The sequence below is a fragment of the Paralichthys olivaceus genome, chromosome 20 (genome assembly GCF_024713975.1).
Source record: "Paralichthys olivaceus isolate ysfri-2021 chromosome 20, ASM2471397v2, whole genome shotgun sequence".
NCBI classification, from domain to species: Eukaryota; Metazoa; Chordata; class Actinopteri; order Pleuronectiformes; family Paralichthyidae; genus Paralichthys; species Paralichthys olivaceus.
Window position 1 is genome coordinate 389,965 of NC_091112.1, and position 8,480 is coordinate 398,444.

At 42.7% G+C, this 8,480-nt stretch overlaps 1 protein-coding gene and 1 long non-coding RNA gene across 3 annotated transcripts; one reads left to right on the top strand and one right to left on the bottom strand.

The window, feature by feature from the left end:
• Nucleotides 1-187: 187 nt before the first annotated feature.
• Nucleotides 188-8,014, bottom strand: LOC109642506 (secreted protein C). 2 transcript variants are annotated; one of them, XM_069516575.1, is made up of 24 exons: nucleotides 7,563-8,014; nucleotides 7,171-7,235; nucleotides 7,014-7,082; nucleotides 5,848-5,883; nucleotides 5,509-5,559; nucleotides 4,854-4,907; nucleotides 4,190-4,258; nucleotides 3,925-3,954; nucleotides 3,725-3,790; nucleotides 3,571-3,618; nucleotides 3,335-3,379; nucleotides 3,149-3,193; nucleotides 2,656-2,727; nucleotides 2,409-2,534; nucleotides 2,282-2,335; nucleotides 2,141-2,179; nucleotides 1,992-2,039; nucleotides 1,849-1,890; nucleotides 1,736-1,762; nucleotides 1,525-1,578; nucleotides 1,408-1,449; nucleotides 1,280-1,315; nucleotides 1,048-1,092; nucleotides 188-491 (listed from the first exon to the last, which is right to left on the bottom strand). In XM_069516575.1, exons 1-24 carry the CDS (start codon nucleotides 7,571-7,573, stop codon nucleotides 457-459), a joined length of 1,209 nt encoding a protein of 402 aa, XP_069372676.1. In that variant the 5' UTR covers nucleotides 7,574-8,014; the 3' UTR covers nucleotides 188-456. The 2 variants fall into 2 exon arrangements, with proteins under 2 accessions (XP_069372676.1, XP_069372677.1); XM_069516576.1 differs by having other exon boundaries at nucleotides 1,849-1,887; nucleotides 7,563-8,012.
• Nucleotides 3,445-5,932, top strand: LOC138405922 (uncharacterized). The gene is made up of 2 exons (XR_011239584.1): nucleotides 3,445-3,583; nucleotides 4,196-5,932. It is a non-coding gene; the product is annotated as an uncharacterized lncRNA (long non-coding RNA).
• Nucleotides 8,015-8,480: the final 466 nt, after the last annotated feature.

Consider the following 8,480-nt stretch of genomic DNA (forward strand, 5'->3'; position numbering starts at 1 on the left):
TAAATTATAAACATTGAAGACAGGGTCAAAGGTCAGATCAAGTGTGAAACTGAAAATGATTTCATCAGATCAGTATTACTAATAAAGATCAATTCAAGTTCCTCTTCATTTTGAATTGAAGACAAATTCTCAGTTTGATGTTCAAAATAGTCAAAAACATTTATTGTGGAAGTTTAAACATTTCAATCCTGACAGTGAAGATGATGTCACATCCTGTATGATGTCATCAAGTCAAGATTCCTCCAAAACGTTTGTATTTCTGCTCAGTGATTCTAAAACAAAATAAAAGTCTATAAACAAACTCCACATTTTAAATATTAAAAAAACATGAGACACTGCTGCTGAGAGGGCGGCGTCTACAACTAGTGGGAGGAGTCATGTTTCCTGGGCCATGCTGATTGGTCGGTACACTGGAATCTGTAGCGCAGGAATCGAACTCGTGGCTTAATGTGGAAGTCAGCAGGTATCCTCCAGTTCCACATTTTCTGCACCTGTGACAGAAAAACAAAGATTAAAGTCAGATTTGACTTTTTACTCTTTTAAATCAAAGATATCGATTCATGCTCAGGTTGTGACACTCATAGATTACAGCTGTCAATCACACTGTGGTCTCCACCCCCAACACATCCAGTTCTTTCTGCTCTGTTTGACTCTAAATGATCTTCAGTGATCAACGAACATCAGCTGTTTGAAGAAGACTTGAAACTAGAGACTGAGACAAAAACTTCTGAGGACAAAGTTTACTGACGTTAGAAAGTGAGAAGAGACATTTTCTCGAGAAACTACCATGTGAGTCGCCCCCTGCTGGTCAGAGAGAGAATACAGGTTTCAGGCACTTCCATATCAATCACTACAAAAATCTTCAGCAAGGGACAGATTTGACCTTCCTCCTCTTTTCAAACAGTCAGTCTTCTCTTGTCTGTGTGTCTGTGTGTCTGTGTGTCTGTGTGTGTGTGTGTGTGTGTGTGTGTGTGTGTGTGTGTGTGTGTGTGTGTGTGTGTGTGTGTGTGTGTGTGTGCGTGCGTGTGTGTGTGTGTCCTTACAAACCTTCAGGACCCTGACCAGATGGGTTGTACTGTTCAGTGACTGAACCTGCAGAGAACAAGCAGAACCAAGAAAAGAGAAATAACGCGCCTTCAGCACCTGATCTCAGGTCAGATATAAAGCAACAGGACGAGTCTATCAAGACCCTGAATGAGACCTGATCACAGACCACTGATATGCAGCCGGTCTGTGGTCTTTTTTATTCATGTAAAAACTGAACATCTGTAAAACTTACCAGCCACCTGTGTGTGGTCTGTCACAGCTGGATGACCTGAAACAAACACACACACACAAATGAAACACACGTTTCTACAGAAGAAGAACAATCTGAATTCTTCTTCTGTAGAAATAAAAAGGACTTACTGGAGTCAGATGGACTTCCTGTTCCTGTAGGATCTGCTGAAACTACAAGCACACAACGTGTTTAACAAACTCTGCAGTACCACTCACTGGTGGCTATATGGGGGGGGGGGGGCTCACCTAAGCCTGTAGAGTCGGTCGCTGCGGTAACCAGGTCTGTGTGGGAGTAAATGCCTGAAAGTGAAAATCGTGTGTGAGACAGGTAAACAGATACTGAGCGGTGGACGATGGGGTACGACTGTGACATATGGTCATGTGACAGGAAGTGACACCTCACAGGTCAAATAATCTCCTGATGTTCACATGTGGTTGTCATAGCAACAAGTCTTACCTGTGACATCATGTCCCAGTCCGAGACCTGGGGTCAGACCCAATCAGAAGAGAGTCATGTTTATGTCAGTGAACAAAGCTAATTGATGGTTTATTGATCAGATCAGTTCTCACCTGTCAGATCAATGTGACCCGTCACTGACTCTGCTCCACCTGCTGACATCATCATCAGGTTACTGCTAATTAACTCTTAAACAAACCAGTCGTTCATCAATTAACTGCAGTTTATCTCCAAGTGATCAATAGTCAGACTGTACCTATAAGATCAGTCTGGAGGTCGCTGAGGGAAACTGGTCTGTCAGTCACTGCATATATACACACATATATATGAAAGTGACACAAACATATATATATGTGTGTGTGTGTGTGTGTGTATAATCACTGATCAGGAGAAATTAAAGTTTACCTCCGTTTGCATCTGTCAGTTGAGTCTGTCGACCGTTTCCTGAAAGACACGATGGCCTATGATGAGCGTCTGTTAATAAAACACTACGGTGCTGTACAGAGAGCAGCCAGCAGGAGGACGTGGTCGTACAGGTGCGTTTACCTGTGTGTTCTCTGTGATCTTCACTGTGTGATGAAGATGATGAGGCTGCGCCAGCTGACGAAGAAAGAACGTGTGTCAGAGGAAAATCCGTCCTGATTGTCAAAGTAAAAGACGTTTGTATACCAACCTTCCTTGGCAGCAGAGTGGGAGGAGCCTGAGACAGAGCTAAAAAGGGATTGGTCAGGTCCTGAGCTCAGAGAGGAGTGGTCTAACCCTGATTGGTCGATGCTGACATGAGCTGGATGAACATGATCTTCAACAGGACGACACCAGAACAGGTGAGTCTCACAGAAACAAACTTTTTTTAATTGAAATTGAAACAGTCATTGGATGATCCCTGATCACCTGACACCTGTAGGGGGCGGGGTCAGTACCTGTAGATAAATCCAGACCGGAGCTGCTGCTGTGGTCTGCAGACAGAGCAGCTGTCACACCTGAGCTGAACCCTGACACAAACAGAAGCAGACAGAGCAATCGTTCGATCAGCCGACCAATGAGAGACTGGGCTTCATCAGGAGGAGGGTCTTAAAGAGACAGGAGCTAAACCCAAGTGTTTGAGACAGAGGCTGAGGACAGGAGCTGCAGCGATGGACAGTCTGAGGACACTGATTAAAATAATCAACCTGAAGATGAGCAGATGGTTCATTTAACAATCAGGACATTTCTTTGAGTTGTGTCTCTGTCATTTACTGAAATATAAATATAATCACCGACATAAATTCAAAACACTCAGGAAGTAGGTTGTCTCCTCTGTAGTTGGTTGCTTAGTTACAGAAAATCCTCTGAAGGAGGAGCAGTGATGGTGAAAAGTCTTAATAAACGATATAATAAACCTGAGAACTTTCTGTAGAAGTGACAGAAACACACCTGGGATGTTGACGTGAACTTCTGGACTAAATGAATCTGCTTCACCTGGAACCATAAACATTAGATTTTGTTAAAAAAACTGTGATGCTTTTATTTTGAAGTAGTTTTTTGACTTCCTCTTCTTTTGTTGTAGATTGAGACACTGAAACACCTGAGGATCACCTGACCTTAAGTCAGGAAACTTACCCATCAGGCCGAGCACGAAGTCGTGATTGGACGGGTCGATGATTCCTGAAGAAGAAGAAGACAGATGAGTAAACACAGTTTTTTGTTTACGCAGAATTTGAACCAGACGACTGAAGATGATGTCATGACGCTGTTTGTTCTGTGTGCCGCCGATCATCTGAGGGAACCTTCGTTAACCAATAATCAGAAGTGATCAAGACCTGATGGTGGCAGACAGACCTCACCTGGACACTCACCTGTATAATCCAGGTGAGAAAATCCTCCCCCGAATGAACCCAACACACCTGAGAGAGAGAGAGAGAGAGAGAGAGAGAGAGAGAGAGACTGAACTTCTTTCAGTTCGCAGTATCTCTCATGTTTCTCTCTGTAGCTCCACCCCCTGTAGCTCACCTGTCTGGCCAGCAGCTCCGCCCCCTCCTCCTCCTCCTCCTCCATTCAGCAGCTTCTGTCCGTTTCCTGAATCCGTCACAATAATCAATAATCAGCTCGATCGATTTCTGCAGAAAAGTTTGTGCTTTGAATGTGACACTTTTATTTTTCAGTTTATCACTGAGTCATTTATCGACATCAATATTTTTACAGATGTTTACCGTTAGACTGCGAGTCGACTCCGTCAGAACCTGCCGACACAAATGTTTCTCGTACATTACCCGATGTGACCCGATGCAATGCTACGCTACAATATATCAAATCACTGAACGTGACGTAGCTTTCGTGTCACAATACTTTACACTGATGTCACTTTACATTGCATTACTGTTGTTATGTTACTTAACATTACGTGACCTGATGCAGTGTCATGTTACAATTCATAAAATATTATCATCGCTTGTGTTTGAATAACTTGTTCTTCACCTGCAGCGTGACTTTGACCAGTAGAGGCACCAGAGAGTCCTAATGCTGCCGCTGCAGAACCTGGGGAACCTGGGAAATCACAAGAACTTCCTTTAGTTCTCAAGAAAGAAACTAACAGGTATGAAAATAAGAACCAGTATAACTCACTAGAAATACTTTGTTACTTTACTCAACGAGATCCTCCTGGTGTCTGTACTTTATTTGAGTATTTATTTTTCCGACAACTTTTTACTTTTACTTCCAACATTTTACCACAAATATCTCAACTTTCTACTTTTCATTTTCAAATCAGGCTCGTTGCTTTTGTTTGAATGTGTTTTTGGGGAATTGTCAGTTGTCTGATTTGTGATTTATGTCATGAAAGATGTGGAAGGATGAAACAGACGGACACAACATGAAGGAAGTGAAGCGTCACTGATAACGTCACGACATTCTCTGTCCTGGCCTTATTCAAATGAAACTTTATTCAGTGCATTGTAGCCTAAACATTTCCTCCTGGAAAGATGTTTTTAGTGCATTGTTTTTTATTTGATTCTTTAAACTCTATTAATGACGTGTCTCAGTTTTCTTTGCTCAGCCAGTACTTACTTTATACTTTGAGTAGAATTCAAAACGTGTACTTAAATACTTTTACTCAAGTAAAGAGGTTGAATCTGTGCTTTACCTGCAGAACTTCCTGTTGCATCACTTGCTCCCCCTGCTGACTGAACACTGGAACCTGAAATCAAACAAGATGAAGTTTATTACCTGGATTTATCTGAAGCTCACGTTAGAATTATTCTAATCATAATGATGTTTATAATATGAGAACATGTTGAACTTTATACAGATGATTTATATAATCACCTTGTTTTAACTACATTCATATTTTGCATTTGGAAAATAGTCAGGACGTTTGTCACACTCCCTCATTAATCTCACGTCTGAGATTTAATTACGAAGGTGAAGCCTTCAACCATTTTATTTTGTTTAGTTTCCACCATCATGTCAAAATTAAAACAGACTTTTTGAAAATGTGCAAATCAATTAAAGGAAAAAGAGAAACATCATATTGACAGAAGTATTCAGACACTTTTTGCTTTTTACATCGATGTGAACCTGTTGACATAAACCTGGAGTTTGTCTCCAGTGTCAGCAGGGGGCGCTGTGGCTCTGATCCTGGCCTGCTGCAGTAACTGGAGACCTGCAGCATGATGTGGATCAGACCGGGTCACGCTAATCCTGGTCTGAAAACCAGACACTTAATCTGGATTAAACCTGAGACCAAACAGGAACAAGCAAAGTGTTCAGGAGGATACACCTGATCAGGGTCGACTCACCTGAACCTCCGGACGCAGACGCCAGGGTGGTCTGCTGCACGCCAAGAATTCCTGTGAGGGGGAGGGGTGGGGGGTGGGGGGGACAGGATGAATGATGCTTCTGTTTTCTTCAGCTGAAGGAAACTGAGCTGATGAAAAGCAGATTGATGGAGAATCAGTGTCGTTAACATCAAAAGTCTGAAAGGTGTTTTTAACTGAAGAACGGCTGCAGGAATCAAACCACGATGATACAATCGTAGTAAAAATCATTTGTTGTTAGTGACACTGATCATCATCATCGTCTTTCAGCATCTTTGTGTTTATGCAGGTTTATGTTGTCAAGTTATTTTATCCTCTCACCCTCAATCTTATCCTGACTCTTGGAGTCATCATCATCTGGAAAGAAAAAACATCCAACGTTTAAACTTCTAATTAAAATGTTTTTAACGACACGTTTCATTTGTTGAAGAATTTCTTTTACTCTACGATTATTTTCCTGAAAAATCTAAATGTTTCCTCCTTAAACCATCAGCTGATCAAAGTGAGTCTGATGAGTGAAGGTGGAGAACGTCTCCTCCTTCGCTCCCTGAGCATCTGTTCTCTCTCTCTGCTGAGTGGGTTCATCTCCTGAGAGAACAAGAGACTGAGAGTCTCCATCAGCTGAAGAGTGAAGCTGAACTGAGATCAGTTCTTAACAACCAGAGTTTATCTCCAGAGTTCAGCAGAAACTTTAAAACATGAAGAACTGAGCAGTTTGTTACAGCAGCAGCTCTGCTGGGTCAGGAAGCAGAGGATCATGGGTAATATCCACCATTCAGTTGTGTGTCAGTTCAGGTGAAGGTGGCTGCAGGGGGCGCTGTTGCTCAGTCACAGTGTGTGAGTGTTCAGCGGAGCTCGGTTGAGTGTTTGTTCATTATTTACAGCTGTTTCTAAAATGTTTTCTGATTTCAGTGTTTTCAGTGGAAACTGCTTCTGTTTTCACTGCGACAGATTTTCACACGTTTTCCTCGAGACTCCGTAAATAACGTGAGAAGATCTGATCTGGATCAGATCACAGTGCTGCTGAAACCAAATCATCTCTATCTCCCCCTGGTGGCTGACTGCAGTACAGCTCATAAACCTCCTCCATGTTAGCAGACGGGACGTGGACCGTATAAAAAAATCAAAGTAAACGTTAAAAATAAATGTTTGTCAAAGATGTTTCTGTCGTTTCAGCTCGTTCTTCTCTCTCTGATGTTTGTACGAGTTTTTCTGATCACTTTGGTTTTTATCAGTTTCAGCTCGACGAACGATCAAAGCTGTTGTGTTGTGAAGACAGAACGAGCAGCTCGTCACCCAGTCAGGTTTTCAATCAATCAATCAATCAATCAATCAATCAATCGATCAGAAACACGTTCTCATGGTGTAGAAACACAAGATTTAAGTGGCGGGAAGCAGCCTTTTCAAAATAAAAACTTGTTTCCATCTCTCTCTCTCTCTCTCTTTCACACACACACACACACACACACACACACACACAGGCCTACCCTCCTCCTCGGACAGCTCCTCATCCCCCTCCTCTGTGGTCTCCAACTCCACCTCCTCTCGCTCCTTCTCTGGATAAAAAAAAATGAAATCAAATCTGATGAAAATAGTAAGAGATGAAGAAAGAAGTGAACACGTGTGTACTTTGTGTATTTTTACCCTCGACAGGAGCCGTAGAAACAGCTGCTGCCAAAAAGACGACCAGCGACACCATGAGCAGGTTTCTGGTGTGAAGGTGATCACTGATTATCAATAACTGCTCAGCTGATAATCAGATACAGCTAGTACTGCAGTACTACTGAGATATATATATAAATCATAGTACATTATCATTATATTAGTAGTCACGCATATATATAAATACATTATAGTACATTATTTTTACATTACTGCAGTACAGAGTATTGTACATTATGAGGTTAAAGACTTTACATCCATCAAATTCAGAAATACAATAATACTATTACAGCAGTTCTAGTTATATTAATAGTAGTGATAGTATCAATACTCTCATTATTATTAGGAGTAGTAGTAGTAGTAGTAGTACTCACGGTGGCAGCATGCTGCTGTGTCAGAGTTTAACTGTTGAACTAAAGCAGCTCCTCCTGCACACACTCATATTTATACACAGTGGGGAGGGGAGGGGCTCATCATAGTACTGCAAATACTGGCTAACAGTGTTAGCAATACTATTTGTAGTATTTGTGGTAGTATGAGCATCGGCTGCTGATAATACTACTACAAATGAAACTAGTACTATATAAAATACCACAAATAGTGTTAATACTAACAGTGTTAGCACTAGTATTAACACCACAGTAGTAGTATGAGCAGAAGGAGTATTAGTAGTACTGTTAAAATACTACTGCTGCTTCTAGCTACGTCTAGTACTACTATCTAGTACTTGTACAGGAACCCTGAGCAGGTGTATCCCAGCATGCACTGGGGATCACTTCCTTATCTCCTCTCCTCCTCACCTGTTCCTCTTTCCTCTTCTCACCTATTCTCTCTCCTCACCTTCTCCTCCTCTTCACCTCCTCACCTTTCCTCCTCTCCTCCTCCCCTCTCCTCACCTCACCTTCTGTCCTCTCTCCTCCTCCTCTCTCCTCACCTCTTCTCTCTCCTCTCCTTCTCCTCTTCCTCACCTCACCTCCTCTCCTCTCTCCTCACCTCTTCTCTCTCCTCTCCTTCTCCTCCTCCTCACCTCACCTCCTCTCCTCCTCTCTCCTCTCTCCTCTCTCCTCCTCTCCACCTCTCTCCTCCTCCTCCTCTCTCCTCACCTCCTCTCCTCCTCCTCCTCTCCTCCTCCTCCTCTCCACCTCCTCCTCTCCACCTCTCTCCTCCTCCTCCTCTCTCTTCACCTCCTCTCCTCCTCCTCTCCTCCACCTCTCTCCTCCTCTCTCCTCACCTCCTCTCCTCCTTTTCCTCCTCCTCCTCCTCTCCACCTCTCTCCTCCTCCTCCTCTCTCC